The sequence below is a fragment of the Mustela erminea genome, chromosome 9, assembly GCF_009829155.1.
Source record: "Mustela erminea isolate mMusErm1 chromosome 9, mMusErm1.Pri, whole genome shotgun sequence".
Classification (NCBI taxonomy): Eukaryota; Metazoa; Chordata; class Mammalia; order Carnivora; family Mustelidae; genus Mustela; species Mustela erminea.
In genome coordinates, this window is record NC_045622.1 from 108,989,934 (window position 1) to 109,013,332 (window position 23,399).

Here is a 23,399-nt window from a genome sequence, read left to right on the forward strand (position 1 = left end):
CCTCCCTTGCCTGCCAGGAGTTTCCCCGCAATTCTCCCAGGATGTTCCATTGCCCTGGCCAACCCATGCCTCAGGCTCCGTGACTCTGTCTCCCCTGGCAGAGGAGTGGGGTTACCTCTCCCTGGGCTGGAAGATCCTTATCCGGCCCTGCTGAGTCACTGCCGGCTCCTCCCGCGCTGTCCCCTCCCTCCCCACCGCCTCCCTCCTTCAGACTTCTCAGGCTTTCTCCAGAGTGTCTGGGTTCCTCAGGGGGCCCCGGGGGCTCAGAGGACGGCAGCACCTCCCTGGGACCACACACAGTCCCACGCCAAGTGGCTGCCATCCCAGCACTGTGGGGACAGCGACACTGAGCGAGGGTGCCCTCCCGCCTTTACTGGCTGTGTGACCTTGGGCAAGTCGCTTGGCCCTTCTACACCTCACTTGTCTCCTGTATGGAACAGGAAAGATGATAAGGATACCTCCCTCAGAATAAGGACAATTGAGTTAATACAAGTAAATTCGCTGGCATTCAGGGCTAGACCGCGTGGCCTATTAGTCTCTGCCCCTCCTCACGCCCTATCCTCCTGGCTCTGCCGGTGACACTACCTTCCCCTTCCGAGTCTGCATCCTTCCTGTTCTTTAGGTTTTGCTTTGCTCCCGAATCCAGGCCCCACAACCCCCACGCTGACCCGTCCCCACAGGGCACGGACATAGGCCGGATGGAGAGTTCTAGAGTCGGGCTGCTCCTTGTTCAACTCTCCTCTCAGACTCCTGAGCTTTTTGCCTTTGCATCCCAGACAGCCTCCCCATCCGGGTTCTGTGAACTGAGGGCTGGAGGGGGCAGGGCAGACACTCTGGGCACAGGAAGCTCTGAGGGGACGAGAGAGTGGTCACCGGGTCCTAGCTGTGCGGGGTGCGTCCGGGCTTCCCAGCCGTGGGTCCTTCTGCATGACAGCAGTGGTCTGGGGCTATGAGAAGCTCCCCCTTCCCTGGCCCCCTCAGGCACCTCTCAGAGGGCCCATCGTGCTGCTCCCCAGAGCCCCCCGAGTTTCCGCTGCTGGCTGCTGCAAAGTGCGTTAAGTGACACAGGGGGGCATACCGGGGGCATTTGTGGGGAGGAAAAAGAGGGCCAGGAGAGCTTGGCAAGGGGCCGAGGAGGGGAAGGCCACACCTGGCCTGGGACCCGCGCCTGGGGTTGGGGAGATGCTGGCACTCAGGTCAGGGGGGCACCACGCGCCCCAGTTTTCAGAAGCACCTCCTCTATGTACCCTGAGGAACGGTGTGGACCGATAAAGGCCCGCGTCCTGCCTACCAGGGGCTCGGGGCTGCGGATGGTCCGGAGCCGCCCTGCCCTTCATCCCTGCCCTACCCCAGCGGCCCGAAGTCGCTCTGCCCGCCGCCCCCGTCCACTGCAGCGACCCCATCCCAGCCAGGGACGTCGGCTTCCGGGCCCCCTTTCTCCCTGGGCGCGTAGCACAGTGTTGGCCACCGAGCTGTCACCCAGGCCCCGGTGACCGGGTGTCTGGGCTGGAAGCTGGGAATGTGCGCGGTGTCTGTCTCCCTCTGCTGGTCCCTTAAGGGACAGCCCGGCCAGGACGCTTTCCACAGAGCTGGTGGCCTCCCCGGGTCTCCCCAGACAGTGGCGGGTGACTACTGCAGGGCGGAGGAAAGGGCGCCGGGGCTCAGGCCTGGCTTCGGCCCGGACCGCGGGCACCGCCTCCTGGGCCCGGACGCCTGACGCCGGCCTCTCTGACAGGGGCCCCGAGCGGTGGCCTCCGGTCGGCCTTCCCCACAGGCCAGCAGGCCCCAGACAGCTTCCGTCCCCTTCCAGCCCGTGAATGGAACTGTCAGCCGTGGATTTATCTGAACCTTTTGTGAAGCTATTTCTATTTCCAGCCGAGACCGCATCTTGGAGTAATGAGTTCCATCGGTGTCCTCCCCTGCTGGGGCAAGCACGCTGCCTTTGATTTGTCCTAAACTTACCTCACTTGCGCTCCGAGGGGGCCCTGGAACCCCAGCATGCCAGGTTTTGGTGAACAAGCTGGAGCTTCCCCTTTCGCACCCCTGCTGTGGGCTTAAACCCGTCCATCCCTCTCCCTCCCGCCGCTTCCACCCTGCAGCCTGAAGAGAGAGACGGGCTTTCTCTCGGCTCGGCTCGGGGCTGACTTCTGCCCCCACTAGTGTCCTGCTAGCATCTTCCAGCCGCTGGCGGCCTCCGGGCCTTTCTCTGGAGTGTTCCTCCGAGGACACCTTCCTCCCAGATGCCTAGTGGGATTCCCTGGGCTTTGTCCACGCGGGTTTGTTTCGTTTCTGGTCCTGACCCTGAAGTATGGGGAGGTGTACTGGATCTTTAGGAACACCGGGGGAACGAACCCTCCCAGCCGCCCCCTGAGGGAAGGCCTGCTGGCACCCCTCCCGCAATGTCCAGGCGAGGCTCAAAGCAAAAGCCGCGCGTCCCGTTTGCAGTCCCCCCGAAAGTGGTGGAACCAGACAGAGGCAGGCCCGTACCCCGAATGCCCTTCGTCCGTCTCAGCACACAATCTGGGGTCAAGCCTTGCCAACTGGCTGGACGCTATACCCTTGGCAGGGTCCCCCAGCGAGACCACACGGAGACCGTCTCCTGTGTGTGCACCGTCCAGACGACCTCCTGCTGAGGCTCGGCACAGGCTGGTCCCTCCTCTCAGCAACCCACCACGGCCACGGCCACGGGTTTTTGTCCTGTATGCGCTCTCCTGCAGAGTAGTGCATCTAATGCAGGTTTAATGAATAAATTACTGCCCTCTGGGAATTCCCGCATTTTTCTTTAAAGATTTTATTTGCGGGTAATCTCTATGCCCCACATGGGGCTGGAGCTCACAATCTCGAGATCAGGAGTCCCATGCTCCACTGATCGGGGCGGCCAGGCGCCCCTGAATTCTGGCATTTTTAAACCCAACCAGCTGGGTAAGAAGTGGTGGTTGAAGGAAGTTTCCCAGCAGGTAAGTATTTTAAAAGTTTGAGATGGTGACCACTTCCCTCCATTCAGTATCTGCCTCACCAGGCACATATTCCCACATACTTACGCACCTGCGGGAGGCCACCTCGAATATGGGTGAGGCTAAGAATTTGGGGTTGAAAAAATCCTGAGAGCATCTCAGGTGAACCCCCTCAATGTATCAAGGAAGAACCTGAGGCCCACAGAAGGGCCTTGACTTGCTTGAGACGGTGCATAGGGCTGAAGCTATACAGGTCTCGACTTCTGGCACAGACCCCGAATTGTTCCTATACGGATCCTTCTCGAGACACAACGTTTTTGAGGTTTGCGAGGCCCTCCGGACCTGAAAGGCGTCACTGCTTGTGCCAGTCTCGAGCCTGGAGAGGCCACCTGCCTCCGGTCAGGTCTTCCTTCCAGTCCCGCAGTCTGCGGGGCGCAGGACGGCCAACCCCAGCTCCTCTCCAGAGCTGCGGCCAGATGACGGGCCCAGGGAAGTCGAACACCCCTTCCAGAACAAAACACAAGGTTGGAAGCAGCCTCAGTGAGCATCTCACACCACCAAGCACGTTATACAGATGAGGAAACCGCTGCAGAGGCAGAGAGGGACCCGCATAGTTACACAGCAAGTCAGCAGCCAAGCACAGACTAGAGACCCGGGACTCCTGATTCCCAGTTCTAGCTCCTTTCTGGTGTCCGAGCCCTTTGGGTCAGGTGAGAACAGACCTCTGGCAGCGTCTGTGTGTGTGTGTGTGTGTGTGTGTCCAAACACTAATAAAAAATCCCAAAGAGGGGCGCCTGGTTGGCTCAGTCAGTAGAGCATGCAAATCTTGATCTTGACGTTGTGAGGTTTTTTTTTTTAAGTTCTTTTTTTTTTTTTTTTTAAGATTTATTTATTTATTTGACAAACAGAGATTACAAGTAGGCAGAGAGGCAGGCAGGGAGAGAGAGGAGGAAGCAGGCTCCCTGCTGAGCAGAAAGCCAGACGATGATGTGGGCTTGGGCTCCATCCCAGGATCCTGGGATCATGACCTGAGCCAAAGGCAGAGGTTTTAACTCACTGAGCCACCCAGGTGCCCCTTGACGTTGTGAGTTTAAGCCCTACATCGGGTACAGCGATTACTTAAAAAAAAAACAAACATGAAAAGCTAAAGAGTTCGTGTGTGTGTGTGTGTGTGTGTGTGTGTGAAGACTCATTAAAAATCATGAAGAGTTTGGGGTGCCTGGGTGACGCAGTTAAGCGTCCGCCTCTTGGTTTCAGCTCAGGTCGGAGATGGAGCCCTGAGTTGGGCTCCGTGCTCAGGATGGAGCCTGCTTAAAACTCTTTCTTCCTCTCCCCTGCCCCCCCCACTCTCTTAAATAACCAAAAACCAAAAACCAAACAAAGCCTGAGGACTTTATGTCTTCCCCTGCCTCCCCAGGGCCCTGCCTCAAAGACCTCAAGGCCCTAAGACCCTATAGCCCCTCAGGTGTCAGGGGCAGAGGCCGGGTGTGATTGTCTCCACTCCTTGCCTTCCAGAGAAACTTGACGTCTGCCTCCTGCTCCAGCTGGGCTGCTCAGGTAAGGGCGGCGGGGGCAAAGCTGTGAAAGCCACAGGGGTAGAGAGAGAGGGGGAGAGACGGAGAGAGGAGGGGGCCGTTAAGAGAGTAGCTAATGCTAGGTTCTTTTATGGGTTTTCTTTCTTTCTTGTGGGTTTATTTTTTTGACAGGTTGTTTGGGGGTGGGGAGGAAGCTACTGTCCAGGGAAGGATGGGACTGTGGGAAGGTGCTGGAAGCTTCCTGACAGCACCCTATGTAGACACATGTCAAACACTGTTGCACTGTGATAAGTGGTGGGTGGCCGTGCACAGGATGGCCTCTCTGAGGACCAGCTGAGCCCTAGGAAGAGAAGGAACCAGCGTGTGAGAAGGGGGACGTTTTAGGAAGGTCGGTTTGGTGCTGTCTGGAGAGTGGACTGCAGAAGACAGTGGGGAGGCAGGAGACCGCTCAGCTCCTCTAGTTGTCCAGGTGACAGAAGATGGTGGCTGGAGCCAGGATGACAGCCATGCCACGTGTTTGGAAGATGGAGCAGTCAGGGCTTGCTGAAGGGCTGTAATATGTGGGGTGACAGGGGAGGGTCCAGGATGACTCCCAGTGTACCCGACTTACATGCCTGGGTAGAGGCAGTACTATTTACACTGACTTCCCCCACCCCTCAAGGCAGGAATAGCCTCCCCTAGCATTCTAGAGAAGTCTGGTGATGCACGGAGGCTGAGGGCAAGGAGAGGGAGGGAGAAACAAAGAGGCAGGGTCCGGCACTGCAGGCCAGGAGCTGGAGGGCAGAGGGCTGGGGGACATATACCACTCCTCAGGGAAGACAATACCAGAGGGTAAGGCGGAGCCAAACCAGCCCTAAGGAATGCAGGGGTGCCCAGGGCCCTTCGAAGCGCTAGGGAAGCCTTGGTGCTGTGGGGACTAGAGCTCAGACAGTCCCTTTGGACTTCCACTTTGCAGACCCGCAGCCCAGGGCCCAGGGCGAGGGGAAAACTTCCCTGGCTGACCAACCCCCTTCTTCTGCACAGTCCTGGGGGCTTTTAAGAATGGCCACATAAACGCAATTCCACTCTGGTAAAACGTTTCCAGGGCTTCCCACCGGTGTCCCTCATCGTTTGGCAGCCTCCATTCCTCTGCGAGGCTCACGGACCACTTCCCCGTACAAGGGGCGGAGCCCACGCGCCACTGACCCTCTCCTCCCTCTTCCCCAGCTAGGTACACCCTTCTACCCCTTTCAGCCCCGAGAATCTTCTGGTCTTCAAGGATGCATAACGGATCCTCAAAGCCAGAATGAACGGTCACTCTCCCAGTCTGCGGTCCTGCAGCAAACAGCTTTAATCTCTCTAGAGCTGGTGGTTGTGTGTCCGCGAGGATGGTCCAGCTCCAACCCCGGCTCCACGGAGGCGCCCGGAAGACCGTACTAAGCTACGCAGGAGGGCTCGCCCGCACATCTCAGCGCTCCGAGCCGGGTGCTCGCCGCCTCGCACCGGGTACCTCGTGCCCTGCGGCCCCATCCGTGCTTCTCGTGCTCGGCGGCGCAGGCTCCGAGGTCCCGCAGAGCCCGGCCGGCTCCCCAAGGGCGCGAAAAGGCCGGGGCGGGCGTTCCCCGCTCGCGTCACCGCGGCCGCCCCCCACCCCCGGCCCGCGCCACCGTGGACTCCGTCACGTGACGGCGGAGCCGGCGAGCGTTTTTCTCACGTGACGGAGGCGCCCGCGCCGGGGCCAATGAGAACGCGGGGGCGGGGCTTCCGGGGGCGGCGCGCGGGAACCCCCGGCCCCCGCGGCGGCGGGTGAGACCCCGAGCCGAGCTGCGGGCAGGTGGGGTGGGGCCCGCCGCGGGCCAGACGCCGGTCTCAGCTCCGTGGGAGGCCAGGCTCGGCCTCGGCGCCGGCAGCAGCATGAAGTGTCTGGTCACGGGCGGCAACGTGAAGGGTGAGTTGGGGGCGACCGGGTTTGGGGGGCGGGGGCACGTGGGACGGCCGGAGACGCCAGCCTAACCCCCGTTTCCTTTCTCCTCCCCGCAGTGCTCGGCAAGGCCGTCCATTCCCTGTCCCGCATCGGGGAGGAGCTCTACCTGGAGCCCCTGGAAGACGGGGTAAGGGGGTGGGTGGGATTATAGGCGGGAGCCAGTTTCTCCCCGCGTCAGGCCAGATGCCCTCGGGCATTGCTGTCTGCCGAGTTTTCCCCGCCGCCCGTGGTCGGGGCGTCAGTCCGGGCCCTGCCCTCTCCCCAGGCCGGTGTGTGAATCGAGAGCCACTGCCCTCCCTGAAGTGCCTGGTGGCGGGTGGGGGCAACTCGCGGGGGGCGGGGAAGGTGGAGTGCGCGGACGGTTGTAGAGGGCCCTTGCTGTGGGAGCAGTCGCTGCCGGGGACTCGGGGAGGGAAGGCTTCATGGAGAAGGCACCTGCTGACCGGAAGGAGAGGGAGGATTCCAACAGGTGATGGTGGAGGAGGAGGGCGTTAGGACGAATATGTGAGCAAAAGCCGGCCAGAGGGCAGGGCCTGACTCTGCCCCCTGATCGGGTCCCTCCCCCTGCTTTTCCTGGCCCAGCTCTCTCTCCGGACCGTGAACTCCTCCCGCTCTGCCTATGCCTGCTTCCTCTTTGCCCCCCTCTTCTTCCAGCAGTACCAGCCGGCCGCCCCTGGTCAGGAAGCCCCGCGCTGTAAGATTTTGATGAAGGTGAGGCCTTTCCCTCACCAACGGTGTTTTGTGTCCCCTCTGCTCACGTCCCCCCTACCCCAATATGTCTGCCCCCGGGGGGCATTCCGAAGGTGCTAACTGGGGAGAGGGATGTATGCAGGAGCAAGCAGGTGTAAAATGCGGTGAGGAGCATAGGAAAGACACCACAGAGGGTGATGGGAGATACGGTGAGGGTGATCCATTCTGCCAGGGACCTGGGCAGTGGTGACATTCACTTTGGTCCTTGAAAAGTAAGCAGATCTTTCAAGGCACGCCAGACAGGTGTGTAACAACATGAGGAGGAGCCTGGGAGGTGTAAACGTGCGTGTTGTGGGCGCTCCCTTCCCGGTACGACAGTGCCGAGCCTGGGATGGTCAGGGCCTGCGTGGGATGTGAGAGCTGGTTGGTGGAGACACAGCATCGGGCTGATGTATTCCCCACTCAGTCATTCCTGGCCGCCTTCCGCTCACTGGCCATGGTGGAGAAGAGTGTGGAGAAATGCTGCATCTCGCTGAATGGCAGGAGCAGCCGCCTGGTGGTCCAGCTGCACTGTCGATACGGTGAGTGGGCGGCCGGCCGGCCCTGGGGTCCCTGCGGTTGGAGGGGTGGAGGGCAGGTCAGCAAGACCCACTGAGACCCTGTCTGCCCATCCAGGGGTGAGGAAGACTCACAACCTGTCCTTCCAGGACTGCGAGTCCCTGCAGGCCATCTTCGACCCAGCCTTGTGCTCACATGTGCTCCGTGCCCCAGCACGGTGAGTGTGTCCCCCAGCTATAAACCGAGCCGTGGGTCTTTTTTTTTCCTTTGGAGCTTCCAGGGTCAATTTAAGAAGACACCTTCTTCATCTTCTCTGCCTCTCTCTGAACCTGAGAGTTTATCCAGACCAGCCTGCTCTCACATGTCGGTCTCGCTGTTTAAGGGCAGAGGCTGGAATGGAGGAGGGCACCGCTCCTTGCTCCTCGGTCTTCAGGAACCTGTGTTCTCCACCCCAAAGGTCCAGCTTGGCTTTCTGGCCACTTAGACCGCTTCTCACTCCTTTTTTAAACAAAGCATGTCTTTGGCTTCCCCTTAAGTCCTCTCTCCATGGCTTCAAGAGCCTTGGATGTCCATCTCTAGCTTTGTGACTCAGGGGCTCAAAATTCTTCTATGATGGGGTCATCTTTCTGGCCCTGTTCTTCACTCAAGGGTAGCCTCTTTTCCTGTCTGCCTGGACTGTAGCTTTGAGGAGTCCACAGGCTGAGGAAGGAGGCTGGACAGGGAGGTCATGGTCCAGGAGAGCTGCCGGAATAAAGTGCTTTGGGGGCAGGGGTGCTCTGGGAAAATCAGAGTGGGGAGGCGGTGTGCCGGCCCTGGAGATGGGGACTCGGTGGAGGCAGAGGTCCCTGCAGAAGGCCAGTGTGGAGAGGGCTGGCTCTCCTCCGACCCTACGCTGTGTGCTGCTTGCATTTGAGTAGCCCAAAGTCACGTTCATTTCTTTTTGTAGCCATGGGGTGTGGTAATTTGAAGTTCCCTTTGGGTCCTGCCGGTCTGTTATTTCTGAGTTCTGTTGAGATAATGCTGTTCAGCACTCCTTCGGGTAGAGAAAGAGGGACGTTATCTCCGGTGGTCTGGATTTTGATGCTACTTTTTTTTTTTAAACGAACAATTGTTTTTTTTCTCATGGACAATTTCAAATTTGTGTGAAAGTGGGTGCCTGCCCCTGTCCCAACGGTTGTGAGACAAATTTCAGATGTTATTTCATATGTACATATTTGTCAACATGTATCCCGTAAAGGCAAAAATTGAAGATCTTTTCTGTGGTCGCATTTATAGGGATGGCCCGGGTGGGCTTTCCCACCCCTGCGAGGGCAGGTGCTGCCGGCCTGGTTTGGCCCAGTGCGAACAGCCCATCCTTTCTGTTGCCTCCTCTGGGCTCTGCTGTTGTCTGCCCCATCCCTTGCAGGGGACTTCTTTCCCTGAGCAGCCCCCAGCAGCCCCCAAAGAAAGCTTTGGATGGGGTGGGAGCCATGTCCTGCTCACCTTGCCCTTCCCCGGGCGTGCTAGGGCCGGCACATGGTGGATCCCCTCCGACATGGTACACGGGTCGCGGCCCTGCCTCAGCTCTTGTAAGAGCGAAGCCACGACGTGGGGCTGAGCCTTGGGAGTGATGCTGTACTCCCTGCACAGGGTCCTGGGGGAGGCTGTTCTGCCCTTCCCCCCCGCGCTGGCAGAAGTGACACTGGGCATTGGCTGTGGCCACAGGGTCATCCTGCGCAGCTACCAGGAGGAGGAGGCAGGTGAGAGCCAGACGTGGCCTTAGACGGGCTTAGAGCTGGGGTGGGAGAGGGGAGGGTCTGGAAGCCCCGGCTCTCCCGTTCCTCCCTTGGCAGACAGCTCCGTCCGAGCCATGGTGACCGAGATGAGCATCGGGAAGGAGGATTTCCAGCAGCTGCAGGCCCAGGAAGGGGCGGCCATCACTTTCTGCCTCAAGGAATTCCGGGTGAGGTTCCCCCCAGCCACTCCCGCCACAGTCCTCCCTGCCCTGCCTGGGGCCTCACGGCTCTGCTTCCCCCTCCCAGGGCCTCCTGAGCTTCGCGGAGTCCGCAAACTTGTCCCTTAGCATTCACTTCGATGCACCAGGCAGGTAATTCCCGGCCTCAGGTCAGGGAGGGGAGGCTCTGGGAAGCCGGGAGCCCAAGGGCCCTGACCTTGCCCGGGACCTGCCGTCTGCCTAGGCCAGCCATCTTTGCCGTCAAGGACTCCCTGCTGGACGGACACTTTGTCCTGGCCACGATGTCAGAGTCAGACCTGCACTCCCCAGCCCTGTGCTCCCCAGAGCCCCACAGGCTGGTGCCTCCCCTCCAGGCTCACAGGTGAGGCTGCCCACCTGCCAGCCCGCTCCTCCCCACCCCCATCCCTCCACACCCCGGCCCCCCCGGCCCCCTGGCCCCCCGGCCGGAGCCTCCTGCCTGCAGCTTGTGCACCTCCCCCAGCACGCACACTTCCTGTCAAGCCCAGCCTCTCCGGCTCAGCCTTCCTGGTCAGCTGTGCTCAGAGAGCCCTCCTCCCACCCAGGGAAGTGTCCCCAAGGTCGGGCTGGCTTCCTTCTCTGGCTGAGTCCTCCCTTCTGAGCCTCTTCCCGGGCCAAGGAGGGAACAGGCTGCTGGGAGGCAGGGGGCTGGCTGGGGCTGGGGAGAGCAGGTGGCTGGAAGGGCAGGTGGGCTGGGGAGGACGGCGGGCCCAGTGTAGCCGAAGCAGAGGAAGTTTGGTCTGGCCCCCCGCCCAGCACGTCCCTGGGCCCCGGTGCTTTCCAGCTCTGTCTCTGGGGAGGGCAGAGGCTTTGGCCCCCGGTGGCCTAGCTCAGAGGACTCGATGCTTCTCTACCCCAGCTGAGCTAAACCGGCTCCCAGGATGCTTCCCTCAGGCCCCTATCTGAACTCCGATCAAACGGATTCCAGGTCCCATGCCTTGTAGGAAGCCACCACTTAACCTCAGCGTCTTTCCCCCAAACCAATGAGAAAGTCATGAAGCCCAGAGAGCAGCCGTGGTCATGAGGCTTCTACTGCTCTCTCAGGCCTCTGAAGTGGGGTCCTGCCTCTGTGCCCTCTTCTGTGTGGCTCGCTGACACCCTCTCCCTGCCAGCAGCACGCCCCACCTGGATGACTTTGCCAATGACGACATCGACTCTTACATGATCGCCATGGAAACGACTGTGGACAGTGAGGGCTCCCGGGCAGGACCCTCCATTCCCCTTTCCCCCGGCCTCCGGCCCCCCTGTAGCCCTGGCCCCTACTCTGAGGACAATGATGCCGAGCCCAGTACAGAGCCTGGGACTCCCCCACCCAAGAAGGTAGGGGTTGGAGAGGGAGCGGGGGTTGGGAGGCACGGAGGGAGCCTCCAGAACTCACTCGGCTTCCTCTGTTCCCTTTCCAGTTCCGCTCGCTGTTCTTTGGCTCCATCCTCGCCCCTGCACACTCCCCTCCGGGCCCCAGCCCTGTGCTGGCTGAAGACAGTGAGGGTGAAGGCTGAAATGAGGACAAGCCTGTGTCCAGAGGCTCTGGACCAGATGAAGCCATAGCCGCCCGCTTCCCCCGGCAGCAGCCCGGACATAGGGCTGCTCTCCACCCGGCTGGGTGGTCAAGGTGGGCTGGGCTGAGCTGAGCGCCGGTCCTGCTGCCACTCCAGGTGCCTCCTGGCTATCTGGACTAGCCCGGGCCCCGTCTTCTCATCAACTTCCAACCAATCATGTCTGTTCCTAGGCTTGGCACCGAGCTGCCACCTGATGGAATGCCCCTCACCTATTACCCAGGCCCTCTGTTTTAGGCCAGACTCCAACCATGTGGCTAGGGCTGGACACCTGCCTTCCCTAAGTGTACCTCCCTAAGACAAAAATCACAGAGGGGCTATTACCCCTGCCAGTCTACCTTCTTTGCTAATCATGACCTGTCCCTCCCCCAAATCCCGGGCACACCTTTGGGATCTCTTGTGGCCAGCTAACTTTTTGTTCCTTTCTCTGTGCCATCTGGCCCTGGCTTGGGATTCTAAGTCCCTGTGGACCTGAGCCTGTGGCTGGGATTACCCTGGCTGGGGCCTCATGCCCAGCAATTCTGTCCTCCCAAGTGGCCCTGGATAGAAGGGCTGCCAGCCCAGTCCTTGGGACAAGGGAGACAGAGGCCATGGCGAGAATCCAGCTTTGACCTTTATTCAAGAGACCAGATGGGTCACCCTAGGATCTGTCTGCTGGCCCTGAGGCCAAGCAAGGCTGGAAACCCACATCTGGCCCTGCTTTGCCCTGAGCTGCAGCCTCGGCCCCAGGATCCTGCGTGCGACCACTGCAGGTGCAGGCGGAAGGAGCCCTGGGGATTGGACGCTGCTATTGATTCATTAAAAAAAAGAAAAATACACCAAGGCTCCGTGTTCCCCATGACAGGTGGGCCTGGGGGGCCGGCATGAACCACCCCCCACGGCCACATAATTTCTGTACAATCCACCACCTGGGGCAGAGTGCGGGCACGCAGAGGCTATTTCTTGGCTTTGGCGGAGTTGCGGGGCGGGGTGATGGGCCGGCCTCCAGGGTTCAAGCCACTGAACTGCCCGTATTTCCCCTTGTTCTTGTCCGCGGGCTTGAGGATCTGAAAGAGACAGAGCTGGTCAGGCTCACGGGCTGAGCCACGGAGTCCGAGGCCACTACCTTTCCCATCCCCACCTGGAAAGAGCACATGAGCGTCTCGTCCACACTCATCATGGCGCCTGCGTTGTCAAACTCGCCACAGTAGTTGGGAGCCGAGAAGAGTGTCACCAGCTGCCGCTTGGCAAAGAACTCATAGCCGTCTTCCACCACCTGGATGAGGATGGGGGCAGTCGGCTCAGCAGGTGCTGGCTACCTGCCACCGCGCCCACCCGCCCCAGAGCTGCCGGCCCACCTGGTGTGCCCGGCAGATGAGATCCAAGTCGTGCTTGTGCAGGAACTTGGCCACCACTTCCGCCCCAAACGTGAAGGAGACACCACGGTCATTCTCGCCCCAGCCCTGCACGTCCTTGTCAGGATCAGACCACAGCAGGTCACACAGCAGGCCCTGGTCAGGCACGTCTGTGGGCCGCATGATACGCCGAATCTGTTCCATGGACTGCAAGTCTGGGGACAGGCCTGGGGGAGCACGGGAGGGGACAGGTCACTTCCTCAAGCCTCAAAGACCCCCTGCCCCTCAAAGCTTCTGCTGGTCAGTCTCCCCTCCACCTGCCACCCCCTGGCGCTCTCCTAAAGTCCCAGGAGTCCAGGCAGGCAGAAGTCATCCCCTTCGGCCTCAAGGACCACAGAGCTCTCTGAACAAAGGAGACAGTCCACGCACAACGCCAAGGCCAAAGCGGGGGGAGAGTGGAACAGAGTACTGGGGAGGGGTGGCGGGGGCTTCCTGGAAGAAGTGACCAACAAAGCCGGAGCCCTGGGAGAGCCAGGAATACAGCCCCCCAGCCCCCAGCCTCCTCCCAGGGCCCCCGGGGATGTGGCCCAGGGGCTCTTCCTTCCCAGACATGCGCCCAGAGCCACCCTCACCTCCGTGGCAGCAGAAGATCTTCTCGTCCACGATGGCAGCAATGGGCAGGCAGTTGAAGCAGTCGGTAAAGGTTTTCCACAGTTTAATGTTGTAGCGTCTCTTGCCTGTCGGGAGCAACGAGAGGCCTCAGGAGGCCTGTCTGCCGCACACCCAGCCTGGGTCTCTGGGCCCTCCAGGGCACTCGGCGGGCAGTCCAGACACAGCTGGGAGCAGGCAGTGGCAGACAAGAAGAGACGCCCCCCTCCCCCGTCCCCCGTCCCCGCTGCCTACCAGCCTTCCTAGAATTCTAAAGCAGCTGAGTCCACAGGAACCTGAGTTCCAATCTAGAACAACCCACCCCCACCCAGGGAGCAGGCCAGGCCAAGACGAGGTCTGGTTTATCTCAGCTTCGGGTTGGCAGAATCCAGTCCAGAGAGGCATCCCAAGTGCTTAAGGGATGTGCTGGAGGGGAGTGTCACGAGGACACTGGGCAGTCTTCGTCAGCAGCCATTCACCAGACCGACCCCTCCTGAGCGCCAGACCCCAGGCCAGGAGGGCAGGGGAGTCCCCTGCATAGATCTCAGTCTGCAGGTATCTGTAGACACCGGTACCTTTACTGCCAACCCAATGTGAGGGTCTCACTGGATAGCTGAGTCACTTAAGAACTTGGGAAGCCTACTCACACTCATCATAGAAGCCGTAGATGCGGTTGATGCTGGCACACTCGTGGTTCCCACGGAGCAGGAAGAAGTTCTCGGGGTACTTGATCTTATAGGCCAGCAGCAAGCAGATGGTCTCCAAAGACTGCTTGCCCCGGTCGACGTAGTCCCCCAGGAAGAGGTAGTTGCTCTCTGGAGGGAAGCCACCGTACTCAAATAGCCGCAGGAGGTCGTAGTACTGGCCATGGATGTCACCTGTGACCCAGGGGACTGGTTCAGCGCTAGGGGCAGGGGCCACACTTGAAACCAGGGCCAAGTTTGGGCGCCAGGGAGGAGCACTGCAAGGACTTGGGGGGCAAGGGATGGGGAACGCCACTTTCAGAAAGCAAAAGGGGCTAAGACGCGGGAGGGGGTGGGGGGGAGGGCTCACCGCAGATCTTGAGGGGTGCCTCCAGCTCCAGAAGGATGGGCTGGCTCAAGAAGATCTCCCGTGATTTGAGACACAGACCACGGATCTCGTTCTCTGTGAGCTGTACATTCTTTCCAGGCCGCGAGCCCTGCACTGGGGGCGGAACAGGGCATCAAGACTCTGGTCCCTCAGGCAGGAGGAAGGTGGGCGACACAAGTGGCCCTGTTGGCACATCTGAGGGCACCTGGGTCTCCTGGGCCCCTCCTTGCCCAGGGGCAGCTGTTGCTGCTGAGCCTCCCAGGATGGGACCCCTCGAGGGGTCTGCTGTGCGTCGGGGAGGGGGCCTGCCACCCAACAGCCCAACCCACAGCGCACGATCCCTGGGAGGGGTGGAGCTAGATTTCTTATGTTTCTCCTCCACCCCCAGGAGCACAGGCCAACCTGTGCGCCCCCGGCCCAGGAGAGGGGGTGCTCCCCGTGCCAGAGCGTCCCCGGAACGTCCCAAGCGCCCCGCGCCTTGAGGGGGGCCGGCTGTGGACGCGGGTCCTCGAGGCCCGTCCCCGCCCAGTCTAAGCTGGCCCTGGGAGGGGCAGGCCCGCCCGCGCACCACTTCCGGGCCCGGCAGGGGGCCAGGGCGCGGCGGGCACCGACGTCCCCCGCCCCGGCCAACCTTCCAGCAGGCGCCCGATGATAGAGTCCAGGTTGAGCTTCTCGCTGTCGGACATGGCGGCGCCGCCGCTCCGGCCCCGCAGCTCCGGGCCCAATCCTGCCGCCCGCCCTCCCGCTGCCTCCTTCCGGCCTGGCGCTCCTTCCGCCCGCCCCGGCCCGCCCCGGCCCGCCCCGGCCTGCCGCCCCGCCTCCTAGGCCTGCCGCCCCGCCCCGCTCGCTGCCCCCGCGCTCTAGCGCCCCCTCTGGATGCTGGGCGCAGCGGCCGCGGAGGTCTGGGGGGCGGGGCACAGGGGAAGGGGCGGGTCTTGGGCTGGGTTTGGTCTGTTTAGGACGAAGCCTGGCCGGTGGGTGGAGCTTGGAGGGGCGGGGTTGAGTCTCGTTCGCCGCTAGGAGTGACCCGTTCCGAGAACAGGGGGCCGGAAGTACCGTGAAAGTTGTTTTTTTTCTATCAAAGGCTAACCAGCCGCTCCCACCCTGGGCGGGAGTGTGGTGTGTGCACATTAAAAACCGATTCTCCAAAAGCTGCGGGTTAAGTCCTCGAAGTGCCAAAAAGGAAACCGAGACTCAGAGATAGCAGGGGGCTGGTCCAAGACCCTGGCGTCCACCTCCTGAGTCTCTGTGGCCCCCCAGGCAGCCGGCCAGACCCAGACACCTGCTGCTACACTCTGAAACCCCCTGTGGGGCACGCTAAATTAGTATTTTTTTTAAGATCCACTGTTACTGCTGAGTGCATAGTAATGCCGTATTATGTGCATATTCAAAGCATTACCTTGTAAAGAGCAAATATTAAATAAACCATAATTCTCACTGGAATCTTGAAAATTTTAAAATACTTTATTTATTTATTTGACAGAGAGAGATCACAAGGAAGCAGAGAGGGAGGGGGAAGCAGGCTCCCTGCTGAGCAGAGAGCCCAATGTGGGGCTTGATCCCAGGGCCCTGAGACCATGACCTGAGCCAAAGGCAGACACTTAACTGACGGAGCCACTCAGGTCTCTCTGGAATCCTGGATTGCTTTACAAGCTGATAACCTCAAAACTGGAGGGGGCTTGGCCTCTGTACCGCGAGGGTCGGTCCTGGCCCCTTCACACCCACCGCAGGAACCCAAGTCTACAGCCCATGGGGAGGGGAGGGGAGGAGCCCACAGCCCTGGGCAGGCCGGAAGAGCCTGGGAGAGGAAGGGGTGATCACCCCCCCCAACACACTTGGGAGGGGAGTGTGGGAGGGGCCCCCCAGCGGGTTGCTGAGGCTGCCCGGAGGAGGAAGTGAGAGGAGGAGGTGAGGTGCCGCAGAGAGGTAAGCTGGCCTGGGGGGGCAGGGGTTGAGTCTGGGGCTGGGCCTCCATCCAGAAGCCTGGCTTTTCTGCCACTTCAGGGCCCTCTTCCCACCCCAATGAAAGAGGGGCCAGAAGGGGCTTGGTGAGATGCCTTGATGCCTCTCCCCTCTGAACCCTGCAGCCAGGTCCCTGGGCTGGGGATCGGCTGGATGGGAGCCCAGGTCCCAGGCTAGCCAGAAGCAGCCTCTCACACTGGCTTTCTCCACCTCCTACAGCCCGTGGTAGCTTGGGTCTGGGGCACCATGGCCCAGGCCCTGGGGGAGGACCTCGTACAAACTTCCGAGGGGCAGGATGACTCCAGCTCTTTGGGGTCTGACTCCGAGCTGAGTGGGCCCGGCCCATATCGGCAGGCTGATCGCTATGGCTTCATTGGGGGCAGCTCAGCAGAGCCAGGGTAAGAAGGGAAGGGACTGGGGGGCAGTGGGGTGCTGGGATTGAGGTTGGGGGCTGAGGGCTGAATTCTAGAGTGAGGCTCAACCTCGAGGGTCCTGGAGGCTTTGGGAACTCAGTCAGTGTCACCCCTCTTCATGCTCCGGGTGGAGTCCTAAAGCTGGTAGGGACAAGGCAGCAATGTCCCTCACATGCCTCTTTTACCCTCAGCCTCTCAGAATTTGCACCTGTCCTTGGAGGCAAATAGTCTTCCCCTATTAATCTGCCCCCAAAATCCAAGAACCCAACCAAAGAACCCACACTTTACCTCTCGCCTCTCCCTATTCCAATATACAGACAGGAAAACAATCCAGATAGGAACTTGCCCAAGGTCACACAGCAGATCAGATGGAATCAGATTAGAACTCAGGACTCCTGGCTTCTAGTCCATGGCTCTGTCCACCTTGCTTCTCTTAATGAGTTGTCTGTGTTCCTATCTTAGGGGACAGCTAGCTGGTCCCTCCCCCAACACACACCTACACACCCCCTTCAGTCTCTCCTGCTTCTGCCACATCAGAGCCACATCCTTTCCTATCCCTATGATAACCACTGGCAGCTCCTGGGTGACAGGTTACCCGCCCAGGGCTCCCCAGAGATCTCCAGGGCCAGGAGCTGAGCGTCCCGGGGCAGCATGGAGGATGGCAGATGTGGGCCCTGGGTAACAGCTAGCTAACGCCCCCGTGCCTATGCCATGTGCCCGCAGGCCAGGTCACCCTCCTGCAGACCTTATCCGCCAGCGGGAGATGAAGTGGGTAGAGATGACCTCGCACTGGGAGAAAACCATGTCTCGGCGGTACAAGAAGGTGAGGGGAGCATGGGGCTCCCTGTCTCAGCCCGCTTTGCCTCTGTCCCTGCCCCGGTAAAATTTACCCCTCCTGTGTCCCAGCACCTCCTGCCTTTGTACCCCCTCCCGCCCAAAGTGCCCCTTGCCCCATGACAGGCTGGGGCTGGGATGTGCCAGCAGGAGCGGGGGATGCTGGCCTGGCTCATCTAACTTGGCCTTGGCCTCACCTGCAGGTAAAGATGCAGTGCCGGAAAGGCATCCCCTCGGCTCTGCGGGCCCGCTGCTGGCCCCTGTTGTGCGGGGCGCATGTGTGTCAGAAGAACAGCCCAGGCACCTATCAGGTAACTGTTGCCAGGGGTCCCTGTCTCCCCTTTCCAGAGCCCCTCGCCACTCTGAGCCCTCACACCCACCTTGCTGTCTGCCCGCAGGAACTGGCCGAAGCCCCTGGAGACCCACAGTGGATGGAGACCATCAGCCGGGATCTGCACCGCCAGTTCCCTCTACACGAGATGTTTGTGTCACCCCAGGGTCACGGGTAGGCGGCCAGTGACACCCAGGGACCTCCAGCCCCACAGCCTCCAGGGCCATTGGCCTGGACCCCTACCATAGCTTTATAGCCTGGGAAGAGGCCCCCTGAGGGTGGGGGAGGGCAACATAGAGGACCGGCCCTGATGGGGTCTCCTGGCACAGGCAGCAGGGGCTCCTGCAGGTACTCAAGGCCTACACCCTGCATCGGCCTGAACAGGGCTACTGTCAGGCCCAAGGCCCTGTGGCCGCTGTGCTGCTTATGCATCTGCCCCCAGAGGTGAGTGCCCTTGACACCAATCCAGAGGCTTGGGACCCTGAAACCCCAATCCCAGGGATCCATGACCCCCAACCCTGGGGACTTGGACTTCAGGCCCCTGAGACCCTTGACCCACATCCTAATGACATATGGACCTAGTCATCCTGGGCTCTGGATCCATGACCGCCAACCCCCCAACCTCAGGAACTCTGGACTCAGGGACCTGGGATCCTTAACTCCCAGATCCTGTCCTAGTGACCTAGGGCCTCATGACCACCTTCAGTGACCTTCAAGCCCATTGACATTGACTCCAGGAACCGGGGACCCTTGGCCCCTGCTCCCTGCCCCAGTGACCTGAGAATCTGGACATCATCACCTTGACCTCATGACTCCCAGTTCTGAGCCCTGGGACTATCATCTCAATGACCCCAAGAGCTCAGGACTTGAACTCTGGGACCCTCCCAACCCTTGACCATTGAGCCCCAAATTTGTGACTCTGAAATTCAACATCACGAACCCTATGACTTCCGACTCCCTAAACCCATTGCTAGGCCTCTGGCCAGTGGGGAGGCTTTCAGTAAGAGCCAGAGCTTAGGCTCCAGGCTCCAGAGTTACCCCGGAGGGTACAGAGGACCCTCCCCTGTGCTCCTTTCCCTACCCTGCGGTTCCTTCTGTGATCCGCTGGGTGGGGGCGCTTACGGCCTGTGCCCCTACCCAGGAGGCCTTCTGGTGCCTGGTACAGATCTGCGAGGTCTACCTCCCCGGCTACTATGGGCCTCATATGGTGAGGAGCTGGGAGGGGGCCGGAGGGGGCCGGGAGGGTCTGGGCAGGCGGGCAGGGGCCGGGCGGCGGAGAGGGGCAGGGCCTGGGCTTCGGGAGTGGACGTGCTGATGGACGCGGCTGCAGGAGGCCGTGCAGCTGGACGCCGAGGTGTTCACGGCTCTGCTTCGACGGCTGCTCCCGCGCGTGCACAAGCACCTGCAGCAGGTGGGCGTCGGGCCTCTGCTCTACCTGCCCGAGTGGTTCCTGTGTCTCTTCGCCCGCTCCCTGCCCTTCCCCACCGTGCTGCGTGTCTGGGACGCCTTCCTCAGCGAGGGTGAGTGGACAGCTGGAGGGGAGGCGTGGCCTGGGCTGGCAGCCTCGGGGTGCGCACAGGGACGAGAGTGCCAGCTCCGCTCGGCCCCACCTGCCACTGCCAATCCTGATCCTGGCCGGGGGTGCCAGAGCGTGCCGAGGCTGATGGCGTTGGGCTGGCTCTGGGGGGAGAAGCCCAGCCCCCGCCTGCCGTGCCATGACTGGCCGCCCCTGCCTCTGTGACGAGACTCCCGGAGGGAGGGAGGCTCTGCTGGGGGCGGGCTGGGGCCAGGGAGGGGCTCCCCGCACAGGGATGTGGAGCAGAGCTGGGGAGATCCCAGCAGAGGAGCTGTTCGGGGACTGGGCTCAGTGAGCATGGCCAGTGCCAGGGACAGGGCCGGTGGGAGTGGAAGAGCACTGGGTGAGCCCTCGCTGTGCCCCGCATGGCCGTAGGACGCCGGGACCGCTGGGTGAACGACGCTTACATTCTGGTGGGGGTGGGGATGGGAGCCAACGGCAACCAAATTAACACGATATTTACAGGGGCGCCTGCCTGGCTCCATGGTGGAACACGTGACTCTTGATCTCGGGGTCGCGAGTTCAAGCCCCACGTTGGGCACAGAGCTTTAAAAAACAAAAAGGTATTTATAGATTGTTATAAGTGCCATGAAGAAAATAAAACAAGGGGTGTGACAGAGTGTTAAGGGAACAGTAGGAGGAGAGTGCTGTTTCCAAGATGCTTTTGGCCTCTCCATGGGGCGGCGGACTTGCAGGGCGCCGTGGAGGCCGGGAGGCCAGGAGAGACACTGTCCACACGGTCCGGGCTGCTGCCAGCTTCGGGGTGTGGGTGTGGAGAGAGAGGAAGCCAGATAGGTCAGGCCAAGAGTGGGGGGAGTTTGGGGCAGAGCTGAGGGGGACGTTTTGGGACTTCGGGGCTCTGTCTCGGTACCCCCGTCAGTAACCCACCTGCATTCTCTCTCTTTGGGTTGTCTGGCAGTTACAACCGAAAAATGGCAGAAATCAGTCAGTATGTTTATTGAGCACCTGCTGTGTGCCCAGTTGGCTACAGGCCCCCTTAGAGCCCTGGTCACAGGTGTCCAAGCTGCCATCTACGTGTCACCGCCCCTCCAGCCCCAGATCTCAAGGACCAGGCAGGGCAGGCGGAGCCCTCTTTGTCCTCTCCACCGAGCCCGGGACAGGCAATGTCACAAGCTCCGTTTCGTCATGGTGATGACACGCGTGCTGGTGATCATTTCTTTATGAGGCACGGTCGTCACTAAGCCTCACTGGTCCCCAGACTCGAGGCTACCTGGAAGGGATTCTGAGGCTGTGGGACAGCCCAAGGTCACACCTGCGCGTGCCCGTGAGCGTGCATGCTTGGGTGTGTGCTCGCCTGCTCTGTGCTCTTGGCTTAGCGGCGGAGAGCTCTGGCGAGAATCTCTCTAGAAAGAGAAGGTCATAGAACTGAGCTGGAAAGGCCTTCTTCGCAGGGACCAGCTGCCGAGACGCAGAGAGCAGGTGTGGGGAGTTGTGTCCCCTGGCTGCTGGCACTCCGCTCTGCCCGGAAGCGTCAGCCCCCACATCGAGGTCCCACTGTCACTGCTCCTGGTCTGAGTCAGGCTGCAGAGCTGCGGGAGGGTGGAAGGCGTCTGGCGGAGGGCAGGGTCAGGTACAGAACCGAGGAGGGGCAGGGTTGGCCCTGCACTGAGTGAGCCCCCCGGCCCGCAGGCGTGAAGGTGCTGTTCCGAGTGGGGCTAACGCTCGTGCGCCTGGCGCTGGGCACCACAGAACAGCGCCTGGCCTGCCCCGGGCTCCTGGAGACCCTCGGTGCCCTGCGAGCCATCCCACCCACCCAGCTGCAGGAGGAGGTCTTCATGTCCCAGGTGGGTGCCCCCCCCCCCCGCCCCGCCACCTTGCCTTCACAATGGCCCAGCCCCTGCTGCTCAGGTGGGGAAACTGAGTTACGCAGCCAGAAGTCAGAGTGAGCCCCGGGGCCCAGTTCCTGTCTTCTGAGCAGCAGAAAAGCTGAAAACCCCAGGCTTCAAGTAGCTTTCTACGGTTCCCTTAGTGAGTCTGGCTGTCAGTCCCTCAGCCCTCAGCCACTTCCTGGGGCTGTGTCCTGCCTGCCCTGTGGGGACCTCACGGTTTCCTGCCCCACCCCCCCACCCCCCAGTCTGGGCACACTCACTACCAGCCACTCTCCACAGGTGCACAGCGTGGCCCTGTCTGAGCAGGACCTGCAGCGGGAAATCAGGGTCCAGCTGGCCCGGCTGCCTGAGTCCACGTCCGGGCCGCCCCCCAGGCCTCAGGCCCGCCTGCCTGGGGCCCAAGCCATCTTTGAGGCCCAGCAGCTGGCAGGGGTGCGAGGAGACACCAGGCCCGAGGTGCCCCAAATCGTGGTGCAGCCCCCAGAGGAGCCCAGGCCAACGAGGCGCAAGCCCCAGACCCGAGGCAAGACCTTCCATGGGCTCCTGACTCGGCCCAGGGGTCCCCCTCTCGAGGGCCCCTCCAGGTCTCATCGAGGCTCCACCTCCTTCCTGGATACCCGGTTCTGAAGGTTCGACTTCTGAGGGCATCACGGACTCAGTGTCCCCGAAGCCCGATTGCCCGATGGGCTGATGCCCGCCTCAGAAATGGGCCCTGTACTTTACCGCTGGGGTCTGGCATCTCCCTGGCCAGGGACTGTGCGACACGAGGATGAAGGAAGGTCACGGAGTGCGGTGTCGCGGGCCCGGGCCTGCCTTTCTCCCGCGGAGCCATCCTGGTGCCCCCGCCCTCGCAAATATGGAAGCGGGCACAGAAGGAGTGCGGGGTGCAGGGCACCTGGCTGGGCTAGGGGACCCCAAAGGGCTCCTGGAGAGGCCTAGAATAAAGCTCACTGAGCAGAAGCCTGGATGGATTTGGATTGAAGGCTCCCCATCCCCCTCTCCTCCCACCCTCACCACCCCCCCAGCCCTGCCTCTCCACGCCCCCCTCCCCGAGTTCCCACGGGACACACCGAAGCTGCCCATTGGCTGCTGAAAGCTGTTTACCAGCCACAGGATCCAATGGGGAGCCGCCTCGCCCAGCCTCTTGCGGGCAGGTAAGGCTCTGGCACCTGCGGGAGGAAGGGTCCCCAAGTAGAGGCTGGGCTCGGAAGTGGGGGGGTCTATCTCCTACTCTTCCCCTCCTCCCAGGTTGGTTCAGGACCCCAAGGGGCGCGGGGACTCTAACCCAAGTCTGCCCCCCACCCATGGTCCTGTCCGGCTCTCAGAGACAGCCAGGCCAGAACAAAAGCCTACTGTACCAGGACAAAGGAGAAAGGTCCCACAGGCCCTTGCCCACCCCCAAAGCCCTGGTTGCGCCCCCTCGGGACTGCCACCATGGAAACTCCCTCCCACACTTGATAATTGCCCCTGTGGGTGCCTGGGGTACCCGTGACACGAGCCATCACCAGGACAACAGGGCAACAGGGCTGGCTCCAGTGCCGGCTTGTGTCCCTACAGTGCCCGTTCCAGGGTGCTTTGCCTCCCTGGGGGCCCGCCCCAGCAGGGGGGAGGGTGGCAGGGCGTGGCAGGACTTTGGAGCAGTGGGAGAAAGCATCTGGACTCCTGTTTCCATGGTGGAATAGTCAACCTGTGTGTCCCAGTGGCTGTGCTGGAACACTGGCCTGGCTGCTGGTCAGAGCCCTGATTTGGAATGCTCTGGCGACAGGGCATTCGCTCTTCCATGTGTTCGTTTGGTGCTTAGTATGTGCCTGGCCAGGCCCTGGGTCTCGGGCAGACCATCCCATACCCGAGGGAGCCTACCGCCGAGAGGAGGGAACATGGAGGTCCAGACCAAGGTCTGCAGAGTTTTCTGGGGGAAATTGGGGTTCGGGAGGGGAGGACATTCAGTCAAGATCTCGCAGCACGTGGCAGACCCCAGGTTTACCCCTACCTCCACATCAGCAGCCATGAAACTGCCCCCTACAACTGGGTGCTCACCCAGGTCTGTCCTCCTGGGGATGCTCTCTCTCCTGCTCCCACCCACACCCTTGGCCCTGCCCCAGCCTGAGTCCCAGCCCCTTGGAATGTGGGGCAGCATCTGGGCCCCTGGGAG

General features: G+C 61.3%; 3 protein-coding genes across 9 annotated transcripts; 2 read left to right on the plus strand and 1 right to left on the minus strand.

The window, feature by feature from the left end:
- The first annotated feature begins 6,144 nt into the window (after positions 1 to 6,144).
- On the plus strand, positions 6,145 to 12,036 carry RAD9A (RAD9 checkpoint clamp component A). 2 transcript variants are annotated; one of them, XM_032357637.1, is made up of 11 exons: positions 6,145 to 6,416; positions 6,509 to 6,579; positions 7,035 to 7,163; positions 7,609 to 7,723; positions 7,818 to 7,917; positions 9,330 to 9,439; positions 9,533 to 9,642; positions 9,722 to 9,786; positions 9,878 to 10,015; positions 10,785 to 10,992; positions 11,076 to 12,036. In XM_032357637.1, exons 1-11 carry the CDS (start codon positions 6,383 to 6,385, stop codon positions 11,169 to 11,171), a joined length of 1,176 nt encoding a protein of 391 aa, XP_032213528.1. In that variant the 5' UTR covers positions 6,145 to 6,382; the 3' UTR covers positions 11,172 to 12,036. The 2 variants fall into 2 exon arrangements, with proteins under 2 accessions (XP_032213528.1, XP_032213529.1); XM_032357638.1 differs by having other exon boundaries at positions 10,788 to 10,992.
- Positions 12,037 to 12,048: 12 nt separating this feature from the next.
- On the minus strand, positions 12,049 to 15,074 carry PPP1CA (protein phosphatase 1 catalytic subunit alpha). Its single transcript, XM_032357639.1, has 7 exons — positions 14,913 to 15,074; positions 14,264 to 14,395; positions 13,858 to 14,088; positions 13,195 to 13,299; positions 12,566 to 12,789; positions 12,349 to 12,483; positions 12,049 to 12,274 (listed from the first exon to the last, which is right to left on the minus strand). The coding sequence occupies exons 1-7, from the start codon at positions 14,965 to 14,967 to the stop codon at positions 12,164 to 12,166; spliced, it is 993 nt and encodes a 330-aa protein (XP_032213530.1). The 5' UTR covers positions 14,968 to 15,074; the 3' UTR covers positions 12,049 to 12,163.
- Positions 15,075 to 16,036: 962 nt separating this feature from the next.
- Positions 16,037 to 22,207, plus strand: TBC1D10C (TBC1 domain family member 10C). Of its 6 annotated transcripts, none has more exons than XM_032357633.1 (10): positions 16,037 to 16,189; positions 16,463 to 16,641; positions 17,380 to 17,479; positions 17,694 to 17,801; positions 17,889 to 17,995; positions 18,151 to 18,265; positions 18,963 to 19,028; positions 19,152 to 19,341; positions 21,048 to 21,202; positions 21,527 to 22,207. In XM_032357633.1, exons 2-10 carry the CDS (start codon positions 16,490 to 16,492, stop codon positions 21,872 to 21,874), a joined length of 1,341 nt encoding a protein of 446 aa, XP_032213524.1. In that variant the 5' UTR covers positions 16,037 to 16,189; positions 16,463 to 16,489; the 3' UTR covers positions 21,875 to 22,207. The 6 variants fall into 6 exon arrangements, with proteins under 6 accessions (XP_032213524.1, XP_032213522.1, XP_032213523.1 ...); XM_032357631.1 differs by having other exon boundaries at positions 16,038 to 16,207; XM_032357632.1 differs by lacking the exon at positions 16,037 to 16,189 and adding an exon at positions 16,214 to 16,329.
- Positions 22,208 to 23,399: the final 1,192 nt, after the last annotated feature.